The sequence below is a fragment of the Herpailurus yagouaroundi genome, unplaced genomic scaffold (assembly GCF_014898765.1).
Source record: "Herpailurus yagouaroundi ecotype Mexico unplaced genomic scaffold, PumYag 163, whole genome shotgun sequence".
Taxonomy (NCBI): Eukaryota; Metazoa; Chordata; class Mammalia; order Carnivora; family Felidae; genus Herpailurus; species Herpailurus yagouaroundi.
The window spans coordinates 40,129,575-40,147,147 of NW_024412404.1; the positions used below are offsets into that span (position 1 = coordinate 40,129,575).

At 59.9% G+C, this 17,573-nt stretch overlaps 2 protein-coding genes across 6 annotated transcripts in view; one reads left to right on the top strand and one right to left on the bottom strand.

Annotated features, from left to right (window-relative positions):
* The window catches only part of LZTS2 (leucine zipper tumor suppressor 2), a 10,444-nt gene extending 3,112 nt beyond the window's left edge, over window positions 1-7,332 (top strand). The window contains exons 1-6 of one of the 5 annotated variants that reach the window (XM_040486203.1): window positions 8-90; window positions 2,436-2,499; window positions 2,645-3,094; window positions 3,732-4,394; window positions 4,920-5,177; window positions 5,969-7,332. In XM_040486203.1, the coding sequence (XP_040342137.1) occupies window positions 2,687-3,094; window positions 3,732-4,394; window positions 4,920-5,177; window positions 5,969-6,652 (2,013 nt within the window). In that variant the 5' untranslated portion in view covers window positions 8-90; window positions 2,436-2,499; window positions 2,645-2,686 and the 3' untranslated portion in view covers window positions 6,653-7,332. Of the gene's footprint in view, window positions 91-2,435; window positions 2,500-2,644; window positions 3,095-3,731; window positions 4,395-4,919; window positions 5,178-5,968 lie in introns of all 5 variants that reach the window. The other 4 variants (XM_040486202.1, XM_040486205.1, XM_040486204.1 and 1 more) reach the window with 4 other exon arrangements.
* Window positions 7,176-17,573, bottom strand: part of PDZD7 (PDZ domain containing 7) — a 19,197-nt gene continuing 8,799 nt past the window's right edge. The window contains 13 exon segments of the mRNA XM_040486919.1: window positions 7,176-8,018; window positions 8,020-8,137; window positions 8,139-8,368; window positions 8,775-8,875; window positions 9,170-9,769; window positions 10,269-10,340; window positions 10,496-10,587; window positions 10,698-10,789; window positions 13,723-13,898; window positions 14,474-14,521; window positions 16,069-16,281; window positions 16,793-16,988; window positions 16,990-17,514. Coding sequence (XP_040342853.1) covers window positions 7,605-8,018; window positions 8,020-8,137; window positions 8,139-8,368; window positions 8,775-8,875; window positions 9,170-9,769; window positions 10,269-10,340; window positions 10,496-10,587; window positions 10,698-10,789; window positions 13,723-13,898; window positions 14,474-14,521; window positions 16,069-16,281; window positions 16,793-16,988; window positions 16,990-17,514 — 2,877 coding nt within the window. The 3' untranslated portion in view covers window positions 7,176-7,604.

The following is a 17,573-nucleotide window of genomic DNA, read 5'->3' on the forward strand; positions in this document are numbered from 1 at the left end:
CCGAGTGGCCGCGCGCGGGCTGGAGCCGGGCGGCGCGCCTGTGGAGCGCTGGGGGCGGCCCGGGGCTGAGCATGGAGCGGCGCGGCGGAGGTGAGGGGGAGGGGGGGCCGGGCTGGGAGGCGACCCGGGGGCGCCCCCAACTTGTGCGCGGCGGTGGGCGGGTGGGGAGGAGGCGTCCCCCAGCCGCCCGCACTTAATAGAGGCGGGGAGGGGGGGGGTGTCGGGGGGGCCCTGGAGGGTGGGTTGGGGGCTCCCGGCTTCCTATCGCGGAATGCGAACTCGTGATCCCAGACTCGATCCCGCTTGACTAGTCCTTGGAGTTTGGTGGGGGGAGACTTTCCCCAACTCTTCAGCCCCCAGAACAGGTCTGCGGGAGTTGGGCTTAGCCAGACCTGCCCGGGGCCCTGGCCGAAGCCAGCACCCGGCTGCCCCCGGCCCACGAAGGGGGTGTGCGTGCGCTGTGCCAGAGTGATTACTCAAGGAGTGGTGGGAGAGCCAGGGGTTCCCTTTCCCACAGACACAACGCGTTTCTCAAAATGGAGCCTCCACTTGCCCCTCCTCTCTCGGGCTCCCGCTCTTGGAGCCCGGCTGGCTGGGCCTGGCTTTCCAGAGGCCTGGCTCTGGCTCCTTGGGCGTCTGGCTCTCGGGGCCCAGCTTTCATGTCTCTTCTGGGTTTAGGGGCCCCTGGCTCTGTGGGGTTCAGGCCCCTGGGCTCACTGGTTCAGCCTGTCTCCCTGTCTGCCTGACCCTGGGATCTCTCTTGAGTCTTTGTCTCTGGTCGTTTGGGCCCCTGTCTTTCTCTGAGTCCGCCTGTCTCCTCCCCTTACTTCTCACTTTCTCAGTGCTCACTGAAGTGGGCAAATGCAGACAGAGGTGCCAGCCTCCACTGCCCCCTAAGAAACCCCTAACCCCACAGCTTTCTCCATGCCCCGGAGTGGTGGAGGAGAGGGCAGAGAGGCGGTGCCCCGGCTGCCTGGCTCGGGGCTGGCACTTGCCGATGGGCTCAGCGCACCCCCACCCCCCCCCACCCCCGCTTCCAGGCTCAGTCTGGATACCTTCCCGGTTCTCATGGTCTCCTGACTTGAGTGGGGAGTGGAGGGGGAGCCTCGTGCGATACAAGCAAGAAAGAAGGGGAACGGACCCGGCAAAGGAGTCAGATAATGTGTCTGTCCTTTCCCCACACTCGAATGAGTGACAGAAACCGGGCTCCTGCTCACCTAGGTGGCCCTGCTTGCCACCCAGGCTCCCAGCCACTCTCACACATGCTCTGTGCACACACTGCTCGGCACCCGCTTGTGCACACTCACTTCCCTGTTCGTATGCAGTTTCCACGTAAACTCACGTACATGTGAATGGACATCTATCCAAAGATGTTCTCTTCTCTCAGTCACGTTCATACAGCACAAATGTACTTACTACATATGCAGTTACCACTTTTACGTATTTCCTAAGAGTGATCCGGAGGCACGCACATAGTCGTGCACTTATGAACTCACACATACGAATATATGAATGTACTCATACCTCTAGTCAAACATACATACACTCAGATGCACTCGCGTTTTCACACATTTTCACATACACGTGAAGTAAGTTCATTTCCATGCGCCTGTGCACAGCCCGACACAGACCGAAGAGTACAAACGCACACTCCTGTTCCGACTCGATTCTGTCCGCTTCTTGGCCCCCGCTCTGCATGATGATTTCAGCAGATGCCTGAGTCCTGGTCTTCGGCCTCAGGACTGGGGAGGGAGTTCCGGGCGGAGACTTGCTGTCGGCTTCCAGGAAGGAGCAGAGCCTGGGGAGGTGGAGCCCTCTTCCCTGGGTTCCAGGGAAATGAGATCTTAGTGCAGCTGCCAAAGGTGATGGTGGGGCTTCTACCCTCATCCCCTCCGGGTTACTCTGGGGAATGTCTAAAGCCGCATGGTTTCTTAGAGGTTGGTGGCATGCCTGTGTAGGCTCCTTTAGGCCTGATTGATTGGGTATGGTGAGGCCAGGAATTGTCATAGAAACACGCATGAGCCTGTATCCACCTCTGGAAGGCGGGAGACCCCAGAGGGCACCTGTGGGCTCCCTAAAAGCTCTGGGTTTCTTGTTTGGTCAGCTCCACCCTTGCTGCCTCTCTGTCTGGGAGAAACTGAGGCCCAGCTGGGGGAGGCTGGGCACTGCCTGGCCTTGGCTCTTTATTCCCTAATTGCCATCTGAGTTGCTGCTGACTCTGTCCCTGAGGTTGCCTGTGCCCAAACTGCCCTCTAATGAGGCCACTTGTCCTAGGGGACCAGGAACATGTGCTGGGAGCTGGCAGAGAGCTCCCTCCTAAACTTGAGTCCTAGCCTCCGTGAGGGATGCAGGTTTAGGCTGGGGCCTGGGCCTCTGCTGTTAAGGGCCCTGCGTAACCACCAGGCCTCACATCCCATCATCATCGTTGCTTGTAGAGTCAGTCCTTAGCCCTGTTCAGACCAGAGTTGGGCAGTGGCCTGGGTCCCAGGAAGAAGTCAGGTTCATGCTAGTGCTTGGAGGGGGAAGTTGCGGGCAATCAGGGGGCTGTTTGTCCTGGGACGCGGGGTCAGGAGAGGGACTCAGGGACTCGGATAGGGAGGGACCTCAAGGTGAAGGGACTCTTACACCCCTGCCCTGCTCACAGGTTCCCCTGGAGGCCCTTGGCCAGGCCTGAGCCCCTGTCGCCATGGCCATTGTGCAGACTCTGCCAGTGCCACTGGAGCCCACTCCTGAGGCCACCACTGCCCCACAACCTCCAGCCATGGGCAGCGTGAGCAGCCTCATCTCAGGCCGGCCCTGCCCTGGGGGGCCAGCTCCTCCCCGCCACCACGGACCCTCTGGGCCCACCTTCTTCCGCCAGCAGGATGGCCTGCTACGGGGTGGCTATGAGGCACAGGAGCCACTGTGCCCAGCTGTGCCCCCTAGGAAGGCCGTCCCTGGTACCAGCTTCACCTACATCAACGAGGACTTCCGGACAGAGTCACCCCCCAGCCCGAGCAGTGACCTTGAGGATGCCCGAGAGCAGCGGGCACGCAATGCCCATCTCCGCGGCCCCCCACCCAAGCTCATCCCTGTCTCTGGAAAGCTGGAGAAGGTGAGGACCAGCCCTTCCTTTGGGGCCTGGGTGGAATCAGGAGCCCCTGAAGAAGCCGGAATTTGAGGGTCGATTCAGAGGAAAGAATGTGGGCTCCCGATTCACCAGACCTGGGTTCTAATCCCAGCTCTGCCTCCTTCTAGCCGCATGACCTTAGGAAAATCACTTGACCTTTCTGAGCCAAAGTTTCTGCATCTGTAAAATGGAGGTAATAGGTTAGCTCTCATGTGATCGTTGTGAGCATTCGCTCAAATAACGTACGTAAGGGTTTAGCCTAGTACCTGTCACATAACGTACTCAATGAATGTCAGCTGCTCAAATTACTGTTACTGCACAACAACTACATGTCTGACGTTGAACGAGGTCTTTGACTTTGCTGAGCCTCCGTTTCCTCATCTGTAATATGGGGATACTGATGATATTTTACTTGTATGTACTGATGTATTTTACTTGTAATGATTAGAGATGAACCTTTTAAATTGCTTGATGTAGAGGACATCAGGAGGCCCTCAGCCGGTGGTAGCATTTATTATTAACATGTGGGGATCGGGACCCCAGATGGGAGGGCAGGGAGTATGATAAGGGCTTTGAAAGATTGGGCAGCTGATCCCCAGTGTCCCATGGCACCTCATTTCAGAACATGGAGAAAATCCTGATCCGCCCAACAGCCTTCAAGCCAGTGCTGCCCAAACCTCGAGGGGCACCATCCCTACCTAGCTTCCTGGGTCCTCGGGCCGCCGGACTGTCTGGGAGCCAGGGCAGCCTAACACAGCTGTTTGGGGGCCCTGCCTCGTCCTCCTCTTCCTCCTCCTCCTCGGCTGCTGACAAACCCTTGGCACTGAGTGGCTGGGCCAGTGGCTGCCCATCGGGGACACTGTCTGACTCCGGCCGAAATTCACTGTCCAGCCTGCCCACCTACAGCACCGGGGGTGCAGAGCCAGCCAACGGCTCCCCAGGCGGGCACCTGCCCTCCCATGGCCCTGGGCGGGGGGCACTGCCGGGTCCAGCCCGAGGGGCCCCTACTGGGCCCTCCCACTCGGACAGTGGTCGGTCTTCCTCCAGCAAGAGCACAGGCTCCCTGGGAGGCCGTGTGGCTGGGGGGCTCTTGGGCAGCGGTGCCCGGGCCTCCCCTGACAGCGGCTCCTGTGGGGAGCGCTCTCCGCCCCCGCCCCCACCCCCGCCACCCCCTTCGGATGAGGCCCTGCTGCACTGTGTCCTGGAAGGAAAGCTCCGAGACCGTGAGGCAGAGCTGCAGCAGCTGCGGGACAGTCTGGACGAGAGTGAGGTGACCATGTGTCAGGTGTGGTCAGCAGCGATAATGGGGGTGGCATGGCAGGACATCCAGAGGTGCTGGGGAGTCCGAGGAGCATTTCTGTTTGTGCTGGGTGGGGGGGGCGGTCCCCAGCCCAGCTGTCCGGCGTAACCTGCAGAGTGGTAAGGAATCGAAGCCAGCACCACCGTCTGCTGTCTTTCAGACTTGAGCAAGATACTTAATGGTACTGAGCCTCGGTTTCCTCATCTATAAATGGAGATATTTATCATGAGGATGAAGTAAGGCAAAGGCTGTAAAGTGCTTAGAATAAACGCCTGGCACCTAGAAACTCCTACGGAAGCGCTTGCTATTATGGATATTGTTTCTAGCGTCCTAAAAGTGGTTGTGATGATTGTCGCGATCATTATCCCGGGGCAGCGGAGCCTGCCGTCCCTGAGCCCAGCCACTGGGCCGCCAGAGCAGTCGGTGACCGGGGAGTTGTGGGCGGGCGGGGCTCGGGGTCCGGGGTGGGGGGGGAGCCGCCAGGACCCAGGGCCGCCTTGTCGTCCCCAGGCTTACGAGGACCGGCAGCGGCACTGGCCGCGGGAGCGCGAGGCCCTGCGGGAGGACGGTGCGGCCCGGGCACAGCGGGCACAGCGGGCCCAACAGCTGCTGCAGCTGCAGGTATTCCAGCTGCAGCAGGAGAAGCGGCAGCTGCAGGACGACTTTGCACAGCTGCTGCAGGAACGGGAGCAGCTGGAGCGGCGCTGCGCCACCTTCGAGCGGGAGCAGCGGGAGCTCGGGCCGAGGCTCGAGGAGACCAAGTGGGAGGTGGGCCAGACCAGGAGGGGCAGGGAGCGGGGCCTGCTGGGAAAAGGAGTCCAGCCATACCCACCCCCTCTGGCCTGCTACTCCTAGAGGACCCCCCCCCCCCGACCCTCCCCTCTGTGAGATGAAGCTCCCCCTCTGACCTTCCTTTCTGGGTGGGGGTCTCCCTGTGCCACCCTCGTGGGGCTCACACAGCCAGTGGTGTTCCCACCCGTTGCCTCCCGACCAGTTAAGAATAAGAACGTAGTGCTGCTATGTGCCGGGCACCGTTCTATGTCATATGGGGGGGATCTTCTAATCCTCATAACAGCCCTGCCAGCTGGGTGTTGTTAACATCAAACACCGTTTGAGGAAACTGAGGCCCAGAAAGGCTGGAGCCCAGAATTACAGCTAGTCCGTGGCAGGGCTGAGATTTGAACTCAGGCCATCTGGCTCTAGTGTCTATGCTGTTAACCAAGACACCGCGGTGCCTGCCTGTGGAAATGTGGGCACTGCCCTCAACCGCACCCACTCCTGCACGGCCTGCCCCCAGCCTGTCCCCAGGGCTCGGTGGTGCTTCACGATGGTTTAAAGACACCTGCTCTGAAGGAGAAAGATCTGGATCCGTATTTCCCTTCAGCCACTTACCAGCTGTATGGCTCTGGACATATCACTAAGCTTGCCTCGGTGTCCCCATCTGTGTTACGGGTGTCACGATCAGAGAGCCTCTCCCCACATACCCTGCGTGATGTCAGGGCCTGACCCCCCGGGAGAACTCTTCTCACCATCCTTCTCCATTCCTCCCCCCTCAACAGGTGTGCCAGAAGTCAGGCGAGATCTCCCTGCTGAAGCAGCAACTGAAGGAGTCTCAGGCGGAGCTGGTGCAGAAGGGCAGCGAGCTGGTGGCGCTGCGGGTGGCGCTGCGAGAAGCCCGAGCCGCACTACGGGTCAGTGAGGGCCGGGCGCGGGGCCTGCAGGAGGCGGCCCGGGCTCGGGAGCTGGAGCTGGAGGCCTGTTCCCAGGAGCTGCAGCGGCACCGCCAGGAGGCCGAGCGGCTGCGAGAGAAAGCCGGCCAGTTGGACACCGAGGCCGCCGGACTCCGGGAACCCCCCGCGCCACCTGCCACCGCCGACCCCTTCCTCCTGGCGGAGAGCGATGAGGCCAAGGTGCAGCGGGCAGCGGCCGGGGTCGGGGGCAGCCTGCGGGCCCAGGTGGAGAGGCTACGGGCAGAGCTGCAGCGGGAGCGGCGGCGGGGCGAGGAGCAGCGGGACAGCTTCGAGGGCGAGCGGCTGGCCTGGCAGGCGGAGAAGGAGCAGGTGATCCGCTACCAGAAGCAGCTGCAGCACAACTACATCCAGATGTACCGGCGCAACCGGCAGCTGGAGCAGGAGCTGCAGCAGCTCAGCCTGGAGCTGGAGGCTCGGGAGCTCGCCGACCTGGGCCTGGCCGAGCCGGCCCCCTGCATCTGCCTGGAGGAGATCACCGCCACCGAAATCTAGGGCCCTCGGCGTCCCGGATCTGCGGGGAGCCTTGCCAAAGGGCGGGGGGGGGGGGGGGGGGGGGGGCCGCCGGGCCACTGAGGGCCCCAGAGCCGCCCGTCCCCCCACCCCGGGGGTCCAGGCCTCTGGGCCTCTGCCAAGAACTTGGGGCTGCCCTGTGACTCGGATGAGCAAGATCAGACTCCTCGAAGGTCCCCGTGTTCACTGTCACCCAGAGGTTCCTGCTCACTCGACCCGTTTCACTCCCCAGCTGCCGCCATTGCCACTCTGCCGACCGCATTCATCCCAGACGCCCGGGGTGGGTGGGGGGGACGGGGAGTGCTGGGAAGAAGAAGGGGTTCCCTCGTTTCCACACTCCCCTACCCCGAAGCCAGAGAGAGCCAGACAGTGCCAGCTGCTCCAGATGTGCCTGCCCCCACCCTGCCCGTGTCGGGCGACAGGGCTGGGACTGGGGTCTGACCCCCAGGTTCCAGCTCTGCAGCCTGTCTCCCAGGGTGAGGGGCTGTAGTCAGACCAAAGGAAGAACTCAGAAACGTCTTGTTTATTTGTGTTTGTGACCAAGTGGCCCCTCCCCACACCCAGGTTTATGGCCTCGTTTTCACTTGTGTATTTTTCCACACTGTAAATTTCTTGTACAAACCCAAAGAAACAAATTAAAATTTTTTCTGTTTGTAAAAAAAGACAAGTGTGCTAGAGAGAGTTGATGGGAACTTCTTTGACCCCGACTCCCACCTCTTTCTGACCCCTCGTGGAGGTCTTGGGGAGAGAGAGGGTGATGGGGGATGGACAAATCCAGTGGAAAGTGTGAGATCCTAGCGGACCACCACATGAAACGGTCTCCCAGGATTTGAGAAACTAGAAAAGCTTTCCATCCTGTCCCTTGCACAGAACACTGCTTGGGGCTGGGGGACGGATGCAATGACCCCCTCCGGGCCCTGAGAGTCCATGTTCCTCAGTGCTTGGGGGCATTAAAGGAGGCCTCATGAGAAAGGGCCCGCCAATCCCAAGCTCCAGACCTTGGCTTTCTCCCAACCTCTCCCAGTCGTGGGAGGTTGGGGGCAGTGCGCGGGTGACACAGCCTACCCCGCAGCACCTTGTCCTTGACACCAAGTTTATCTGGAAAGGGCAGAGCCTTAGTGACAGTGGGGGAGGGAAGAAAGTGGGGAGGTCTGCGCCAGCAGTGTGGGGCTCTGGGAGGAGGCAAGTCGAGGAGCAGTGAGAGGTTCCTGAATCCCGAGAGGAGGGTAGGAGGGGAGGTCTGGGAGACAGCAGGAGGGTCCTGGGAGGCAGCGGGAGGATCTGAGGTCAGTGGGAAGAGTCCCGGCATAGGTGGAGAGAGTCTGGGGTTAGTGTCAGGAGTCCGGAGGGGTCGGAGAAGGGACTGGGCTGGCGGTCCGCTGGAGGAGACTGGCATCAGTGGGAGGGATCTGGGAATTGGTGGGAAGAGCATTTATGGGAGGTTCTGGGAGGCAGTGGGAAGGAATGAGTACCAGGAGGGGGTCAGCAGGCAGGGGAATGGTCAGCAGGAAGGCACTGATCGGTGAGGGCTGACGACTCGGGGGGTAAGGGTTGTGGGCTGGGCCCAGGGACCCTGACCACAAGCTCCATGGGCTCCCGAGCCTTGTTTCGATAAGCTCGGCGGATGGTATCTACTGCTCGCTGGTGGGTCACCTGCTCCAGGCTCTCTCCATCCACTGCCACAAGCTCGAAGCCAGCCTGGGATGGGAGTGGGAAAATCACAGCCCTCCCTTCTCAGGTCAGCCCAACACCCAACCTCTCACCTCCACCAGCGAGGACACTCCTCCCCATCTGGGTGGAGGGGATGGACAATGGGACTTTTGTGCCTGGAGCGGTCGGGGGCAGGGTGAGACACGGACAATGGCCCTTTGTCCCTTGGGGCTAGGGGTGGAACAGGATGGGCCACCCTCAGGCCCAGGCTGGCGCAAGGGGACAGATTTTTCCCTAGGCTTGGTCATCTTGCAGTCCTGACCCCCATGCACCCAAGCCTCCTCCCATGGCCTGGTCTAAACCTGTCTGGCTGGAAGATGAGCATGTTCTAGCCCCACTCCCGCCAGAATTCAGCTCCGGGCCTCAGGAGTGGGGCTGGGTGCTCTTCACCCACCTGCAGGGCCCCACTGACGAAGGCAGCCCCCCCAGGGAAGATCTTTTCTATCTTCACCATGGGCTGCACCTTGGACTCAATGCCCCCAGAAATGCTGATGCCTGGCGAGAGAGAAGCACTGGGTGAACGCGCAGCCACCCCCCTCCACCCAGAGCTCACAGGAGAAACCCAGGACCCCAACAGCAAGTCCGGGCCCGGACTTCTCCCTAATCCCCATATTCTATTATTACTCAGTCCTCAACTCCAAAAATCCTCTACTCCCACCTCTGCAATCTACCCCCATACCCCAATCTTTTCTTAAGCCCAAGCCCCCTAGTTATAGCCCAAAACCAAGCCCACAGACCCCACCAAACCCAAGAGCCCCACCTGCCAGGCCCAGGCCCACCTGGACTCACCCAAGGACTGCTTCATCTTGGACAACGTGACTGTCCTCAGCTCCCCACCAGGGGCCTTCGTGGCTGTCTCCTCGGCTGTCCCACCAGTTCCATTCTCAGAGGGGCCTTGGTGGCCTCCCGCCTTGTCTGCCTGCCCATCCAGAGGTCGAGGCAGAGGTGGCCTGGCCTTCCGAGGCTTGTGGTAGCGCCCGTTGGCCACGCTCTGGGTGGAGATAGGTGCTGGAGACGGGGAGCGCCTACGTCCTGGGGACTTGCCTCGGCCCCGGCTGCGGCTGCGGCTGCGGCTGCGGCTCCGGGCAGGGCCCTGGATCTGGCTCTGCCGCGGGTCCTCCAGGGTCGGGGGTTCTGTCAGCAGCCAGTTAGGCCTTGGGGGCCTGGGAGCCACGGGGGGTGGTTGCGGAGGGGGGGTGCGGGTGCTTCGGTGTGGGGTGAAGGCATCTACCGGCACGTCTTGGAGAGGGGGGATCCCTTTATGAGGGTGGCGGGGAGCAGAGGCCCCCAGGGAGAGCTGGAGGCCCCCCAGCCGCTCCCTCAGTTCCCCACCATCTTCCTCCTCTGAGAAGCCGTTCACAGGCAGCAGATAGAAACCTCCACGGCTATCTGGGGAAGAGGGCCGAGGTCAGGCAGGCTGCCCCTCCTTGGCCTTGCTGGTGCCAGGCCCCAGTCCTTGCCTTTGCTGGGGTAGGGCCTGGGGGACCCAGGCGTGGGTTTGCTTGGGCCCTGCGGCAGCTTTGCCACAGTGAGGGACACTGCCCGGGTTCTGTTGGAATAGTATTTTCATACTTTCCATCGCGACATGTGTCGTAGAAAAAATATTGCTCGCATACCACACTGGCAATTTCTCGGAGATTATTGCAGAGAGTGAGACTAGATTTCAAAAGTGAGTGGGTCTAAAACCAATTATTAAGGGAATAATAGTGTGGGTGGTGAGTAGAGACAATAAAAATGGTTCCGGTGGACAAGGGACTTCCTTCACGGAACCAGACAAACTTCTGAAGCCTGGATACCCTACAGGGGGGCAGGGGCAGAAGGCCCCTTTTCCCTTCCCTAATACCCCAGCTGTGTGCCCCCTCCCCAGGCTCTGGGACGCTTGACTGACCAGGCACGGGCGTGATGAGGTGACGCTTGGGAGGTGCGTCTTGCTGGGCTGGTCTCAAGGCAGGAGGCCACACTGGTGGGAGAGGAGATCCGGTCAGAGACGGGGGGCCCAGCAGGGGACACAGCTGGTCATCTCTGCCCCCTCTCCCCTGGGAGACTCCACTCCCATCCCCACCCGGGGCTTAGGGTCTACAGGTCCTACCCTCTCCCCACCACCCAGCTGCTGACCTGCCCGGCTCTTAAGGGCCTCAAAAGCCTCCAGCTCCACGGGCATCACCATGCTGTCAAAGCGGCCCAGGTCCGTGGGGGCCACCACACTCCTGGGGAGGGCAAGAGATAGGGGGTGGGCAGGGGCACAGTTCTGGAGGTAGGGGGAGTTATTAGAGGGCCCCTTTCTGCCCCCCAGCCCTCCCCACACCCTCCGCCCCACCTGATGTCCCTCAGTAGCAGCAACTTTGCGGGCCTGTCCAGAATGGCCAGCAGGGGCCTCACCAGGTCCTCTACACCGCCCTCGTGCACATACTGCAGAGAGAGACCCAGAGGTCAGATAGCAGCACGGCCATCCAGAGCCAGGGGTGGGGGGAACGCGGGGGGGGGGGGGGGGCACTGCTTGGGCATGTGGGGTTCCCCACGTTTAGGAAGGCTTCTCCCCAACCCCGGGCTGTTCACAGGACGGTCTTATGTTGGTGACTAGGTGGAAGCCTGCGATAATAACAGACCTATAATAGCAGCAACGACAATGACAGCTTTGGAGCAAGCCCTTTTTTAAGCCTTTTACATATGATCTCCCATTGAGCAACCCTGAGAGATGACATTAATTATCCTCGTTTTACCGGTGCGGAAACTGAGGCTCAGAGACAAGGACTTTGCCCACAGCCACACAGGTAAGGAAGTGTGAAGAGGGACTGGAACCTGAGAAGTCTGGCCCTTGCCTGCTCTGGTGCCGGAAAAGGATGTGCAGGCAGCGGGCTCTCTTCCCCACCCCCACCTCCCAGGCAGAAGGAAGGAATTTGAGCCAAACACTAGGCCGCGGGCCTGGGAGGCCCAGCATATGTCTGCACATAGACCTACCAATTAGGCTTTGTTCAGGGCTGGAATGGGGACCTTAGGGAAGGGGCGGCTCGACAGAAAGCCTACCCAGTCGGTACCCGGGGGGTGGGGGGGTTGGGGGGAGGCCCTTCTGCCTGGCACTGCCCGGATGCCACCAGCCACACCCCACTAACGCAGACAAACTGGTAAACCGAACGCTGGGAGCCACCCTGCTTGGATGGCACACTGCCCCCTGGTGGTGAAAGGGAGACACGTACTGATTCAGGGAGACGCACACACAGCATCCTGGACAGGGATAGACAGAGACACAACACAGCAAGCCCTGGTGGTCAGAATGAGACGTTCATAAACACCCGGAAGTAAGTTGTCAGCTATGGGGCCCTAAACCACACACAGACTTACAGGGACTCAGACAAACACGTATCAAAAATACAACCCCGCATGTCGGGAGAGGGATACATACAATGGCACAGAACCAGTCACATACATACACACTTCAAATCCGCCAACCTGCATTCAGCACCTACTACGGGCCTGGCCCTGCACTGGGCAGTGGGGGCACCAGGAAGATGACCCTGTTCCAGCTCCTTCAGAAGCCAGTCTGGTGGTGGGAACAAGGGGCAGGATGAGCCACGTGCCCCAGTGACTTCCAAACCACTGGCAATGAGGCAGAGGGAGTCTCAGAGGAGGGTGGCAAGACCGGAGTTGGCTTCTTGGAGGAGGCGGCATTGACGCTGAGCCCTTTTGGTTTGTTTGTTGGCTTCCATTTACACTTACTCTTAAGGATGAATGCAGGGAACAACATGCAAGTCGGGAGGAAGGCGCTCCAAGGGAGACGTGGCATAATGGGCAGGGAGAAGTTTAACTTAGCCACGGGGTACATGAAGGGCCTCCGTGTAGGCCGCACACGTCGTGACTCCCAGAGTAGTGCTCTGGAGTTGTGCAGTTCATCACCTGTACACCCCTATGTAGTGACCAACAGAAGATAACGACGTGGTGATGTGGTGACCATGGGAGAGCTGAGGTTAGTGGTTGGGGAGTCAAATCGGGGAAGGCCTTGAATGTGAGCATAAGGAACTCTATTCCGCCAAAGATAAGAGGTTGCAAGGGGGTTTGGGGAGTGTAAAGTGATCAAAGAGGTGACTTATAAAGCCTGGTCTGGTGGCTGTGGAGAGACAGCTCAGAGGAGGAGAGAGAGGGGAGGCCCGGTGATCTGAGTCACTGGGGGAGATTTACTCATCATTCTGGCCAGAGCTCTACCCCAGAGGGCCTGATCTCTTGGTGTGGGTGTCGTGCGGGTCAAGTTTGGGTGGTGTGCAGGTGCTGTGGGGGTGCAGTGAGAGGTGGTCCTGGTTTGGACAGGGTGGGAGGAACAGAGGGATGATGGAGAAGGACCTGACCAAAGAAACGGACACATCACGCCACCTAATGGCCAGAGCCCAGAATTGCAAGCTCACGGCGGCCGGGGCGCGCCACCCCACTTAGCGCTCAGAGTGGAGCAGGCTGACACTTACGGAGTTTAGCCCAGAGAACCTTAGTTTCCCGCCAACACGCACCCCATCTGCAGCTCTGCTGTAAACCAGACCTTGGTAAAGGGCCGCAGGAATTACTGGGCCTCAGTCTCCACGTGACACACACGTGCCTTAGCCAGACACATACACGCTCACACACAGATCCGTCATACAGTTAGGGTGAAACAAACCCAGGGACCCCACGGACACACAAATGTACACATCACACAGTCACACTGTGTCAGCCCTACCCTGACCAGAGTGAGAGAGCTTTGGGGGGTTGGGGATCACAAACTATGCCCTGGAACCCCTCAGTTTGTCCTTGCACACAGGCTCACACGTGCACTGATGCAGGCACATCACAGGGACCCCAGCACAGGAAACCTGGGGTCTTTGAGGCAGAGGGATAGGGGAGGGCCTACCAATCCCCCTGGAAGGTCCGGCATGAGGCTGGGCCTGTCGGCTGACCCAGGTGCAGAGGGAGTCATGTGAAAGGGGAGGCTGGGGTTGAGAGGAAGAGGAAGGCAGTGACTGCGGTGTGCCCCCACTCATCACCTGTCTGGCTCCGTCTCAGCTGAAATATCACCTCCTCCAGGAGGCCCCCCTAGACCTAATTTGTACCTCTTGGGTTATATTCTCATGTTTTTTTCCTTTCACAGTACTTCACATGATTTGTCACTATGGGTGTCTAGGTTCTAGTCATTGTAACTTCCCTTCCTGCCTGTAAGCTCAGTGTGTGTGTGTGTGTGTGTGTGTGTGTGTGACAGGAGTGACTCCTGCATTTTCTGACCACTGACCTCACGGCCTCGATCCCAGATAGCCGGAGACAGTGGCCTGAATGAACGAGGGGCTGGGTGACCGTGTGCTGGAGTTGGGGGCAGGCTGGAAGCTCACCCGGGAGCAGTGGCGGGTGACTGCCAGCACCTCGTCGTCAGTCAGCAGCCGTCGGGCCAGGTCCTGAATTAGGGGCCGTCGGCTCTCCCAGGCTTGCACCCGCTCATCCACATCAGGCAGCTGGCCAGAGGGGCTCCCAGACCTGGCAGAGAGCAGGGCCCGGCCCCTCTCCCGCTCTGTAGGGCAGGAACGAAGGTGTATGATGAAGGAGCCAGGAGACATCGAGGGGGAAGTAGGGGCTTCTCTCAATTGGGTCGGACCCCAGAACAGGTCCATGAGAGGCCTAGGTGCCCCTGACAACATCCCGGCCTAGCCCGGACTCTCCCCTCCGTGGCCTCCCATAGCAATCTGCCCACCAGTGGAGCACCAGTCCAGACCCCATGGCCCCCATCACAGACCCCTTTACTAGTCTGTTCCTTAATGGTGTCCTAGCCCAGTGCCCTCCGGGCCCCCGAACATGCACTGTCAGAGTACTCATTGGAGTTCTAGCACAGGCTCCCTCACCGCCCCCAAAATCTGTCTTTGGGAGTCCCAACCAAGCTCCCCAGTCCTCAAAAACATACCCCAACATCTGTCTGCAGCCCTGTCTTTCCGAGTAAGCTTGGTCCAATTCTTTTAGCTGCCCTCAATTCGCACCCAGTCCCCCATACTTGGCCCCAACTGAGTTTAGCCCAAAGCTCCTTAACAGCCCCCAATATGCACCCCATCTGCAGGTCTGTCACCAGGCCTTGCTAAAGGGATGCTGAATTACCTCGTCTCAGTCTCCATGTGACAAACTTCTGCACGGGCCCCACTGCCCCTGTCGTGGAGAAGAAGGGTTACGCTGAAGGCCCTGGCTCCCAATCTGCAAATGGGGCTTGGGGGGGCTCAGGGACGGCTGGATCACCGGCTGGGATGAAAAGCTCAGGCTGGGAGGAGGTGGAATGGGGAGGCCAGAGGCCAGGCCATGAAGGTCTTGGGGCCATGGTCAACTAGGGACTTCATTCATAGGCAGTGGAAGTCCATGAAGGTTTGGGACCAAGAGAGGGTACAGCTTGACCTCTGCCTGTGGAGACTCATTCAGAGGCAAATATATGGGGGGAAGAACCCCGAAGGGAAGGTTGGGGGGGGCACCTACCTTCAAGGGACAGAGAAAAAAAGAAGAGCCTTTGGAGGAGAGAGAGGAGAGGCCAGAGGGATGGGAGGAGAATCAGGAGAGAGCAGGGCCCCGGGGGCTGTGGAAAAAGAGATGGGTTGAAGAGGTGGAAGCTGGCCTGGCCTCATTTAAAGAGTCTCTCCCGTGAGACTCTCACTTTAGCCCCCCAGGAGGGGCAGGGCCAGCTCCTACCCAACACCCACTCTCCCTCTGGAAACAGCACCCCGATTTCACCTGCGGACCCCCATTCTCAGCGCATGTACTCCAGAGTGGGCACAAGACACAGGCTGGCCCATGAGAGCACCCCCCCCACCCCACCCCACAGCCATTTGTTGGGCATGTGGTCCCCGCTGGGTCAGTGAGAACCTAGGACCTCAGCCGGAAGTATTTAAGAAGCTTTCTTGTCCCTGGGTTGCTAAGCAACAGGGGCCATCTTAACTCTGAGTGGGCAAAACCTACATGATAATGAAGCCAACCCAGGGGAAAATGGAACCAAAGATGAAGGGGGCAGATGTCTGATGAGAGTGTTTAAATCTTTAGACCCACTTACATCAGTAGCTGAGCCAAGCAGTGCTTTTTAAACCTAATTTGAGTTGAGTTTCTGGCCCATACAACCCCAAGCGTCTCAACTCCTCCACTCTCAGTCCAGTCTCTGAACCTCACCTGAGAGACGAGAGGCCCTCTCTGAGGGTCCTTGAAGCCCCTGACATAGTGGAAACTGCCGAGGCCCTTCTGCTTGGGCCCTGATTTAGAAATGACCTTGCTCAAGGATGGTTCTAGAGCTGGGTAGAGCCTGTGGAGCCCTGGCCAGGGGAGATGTAGCCACGTATTCAAGGAGAGGAGCCCCCTACCCTCCCAGCACCAAGGGCACAGGGATCTGACCCAAGCCCTTCAACTTCCTTGCTATGTTGTGCCTCTAACGGATTTCCTTTCTGGAAAGTGGGGAGACGAGACAGTATAACAATAACCACTACATTTTCTGAGCACCTTCCATATGCCAGACGAAGTCCTTAAGTGGTTTACATCCATCCATACACTTATTCCTCACTACTCCTAAAGAAATAGGTATCATCACTCACTTTACTCATAAGGAAACAGGCTTACAGGGGCCAGTGGTTACTCCCAGCTCGTAATAAGCAGTGTGGGATTTAAACCCAGAGCTGCTGGATGCCAACGTGGGCCCCAGTTGCGTCCACCCCATCTCATCTGACCGGCATGGTGCTTACCTTTCTCCGGGTCCAGGCGAGGGCAGGGCTTGGCCGGGGTCCCTCTGTCCAGCGTCCAGGCCTCTCTGTGCCCGTCCCCTGCCAGCCGCCCCTGCCGCCCTCCCTTGAAGAAGAGGTTCATCAGTGTCTTGGAGCGCTGCAGGGCTCCCTTCTCCCCAGGAGACCCCAACTTCTCCTTCTTCCTCTGCCTCTTCTCCTCTGCAGACATGAGGGAGCGCCCGCGGGGCTGGAGTGGTGGGCAGAAGGGAAGGCCGAGGGGCAGGGGTATGAGGAGGGACAGAGAGGAGAGAGAGTAGGGGGCAGACAGGACCTGCAGCTTTGTGGAGAGGTGGTGCTGGAGGTAGGGGTGGGTGTCCTCCTCCAACTTTCCACCCTCCCCCACCCCACAGCTCCAGTTCTTCGAGGAGTCTCCAAGAGGGCTGGTTTGTGTGTGTGTGTGTGTGTGTGTGTGTGTGTGTGTGTGTAGGGTGGAAAGGATGGGTTAGGACTGATTTGGGGCCCAAAATTGACAGGAAAACAAACTGGGGCTTGGGGTCCAGGACCAGTTTAAAATGGTACCCAGAGCAGCATCGAAGTGTATTCTGGGGCTGCAACTGAGGTTGGGTCAAGGCCCGGGGCAAAGGGAGGTTTGGGGCCCAGGACAAGGTGCGAGGCAGGTTTGGGACTGGGAGTTTCGGAGAGAACATCAGCCATCCATCCCCCTACGTACCCCACAAGGTCAGGTGGCTCTGGGATCTTGTGATGGGGGGCCGGGGTCGGCTCAGGGCCAGCAACAGGGCAGTCTTGGGGGACTCCGAGAGTGCACAATCGAGGCGGCGGGCAGGCCGGGGCCCGTCGGAGCGGATGGCTGTGTCCCTGAGGATGACGGTGGGCCTCACGCTGCACCAGGTCTCCACGCGGCCCCCCCACATCGGGCTCCGTCTGCATGGCTGTGTCCGCCCGCCCCCAGCCTGGCCCCCGACCGCCCGGCTCCTCAGGCCCCAGGCAGACATCCATGCGGTCGGAGGGCAGGGAGCCCGAGCCCTCGGCTGAGCTGTAGGGGGCACTGGAGGCATAGGAGGAGACGCTGGAGCTGCTCTCAGAGGCCGGGGACAGCTGCTGTAGCACCCCGTTGCTCACTGCAGGCAGTGGGGAAGGCGGGGGCGGCTGAGGGGAAGGCCGGGCTGCAGACCACCCTGGGCTTGGTGGCGGGGGGGGGGGGGGGGGGTAGTGTGGGGCAGCAGCCAGGGCTGGAAGCATGGGCTCTGGGGAACCGGTGCTCAGCAGTCCTGCCACTGACTTAGGCAGATCAGTTCTCCTCCACTCCCCGCAGGACCCCAGAGCCAAGGGGAGCCTGAAACCAAACCTGCAGCTCCTCGGAGGGGAGCCCAGAAATGGCGCTGGGTGGTGTGAAAGTCCCAAGGAGGTTTGCTCCTCCTGCCCAATTATTCTTCAGAGACTCTGACCCACCCTTGGGCCCCAGCCCTTTCCCTCCAACCCATGGACCTGAG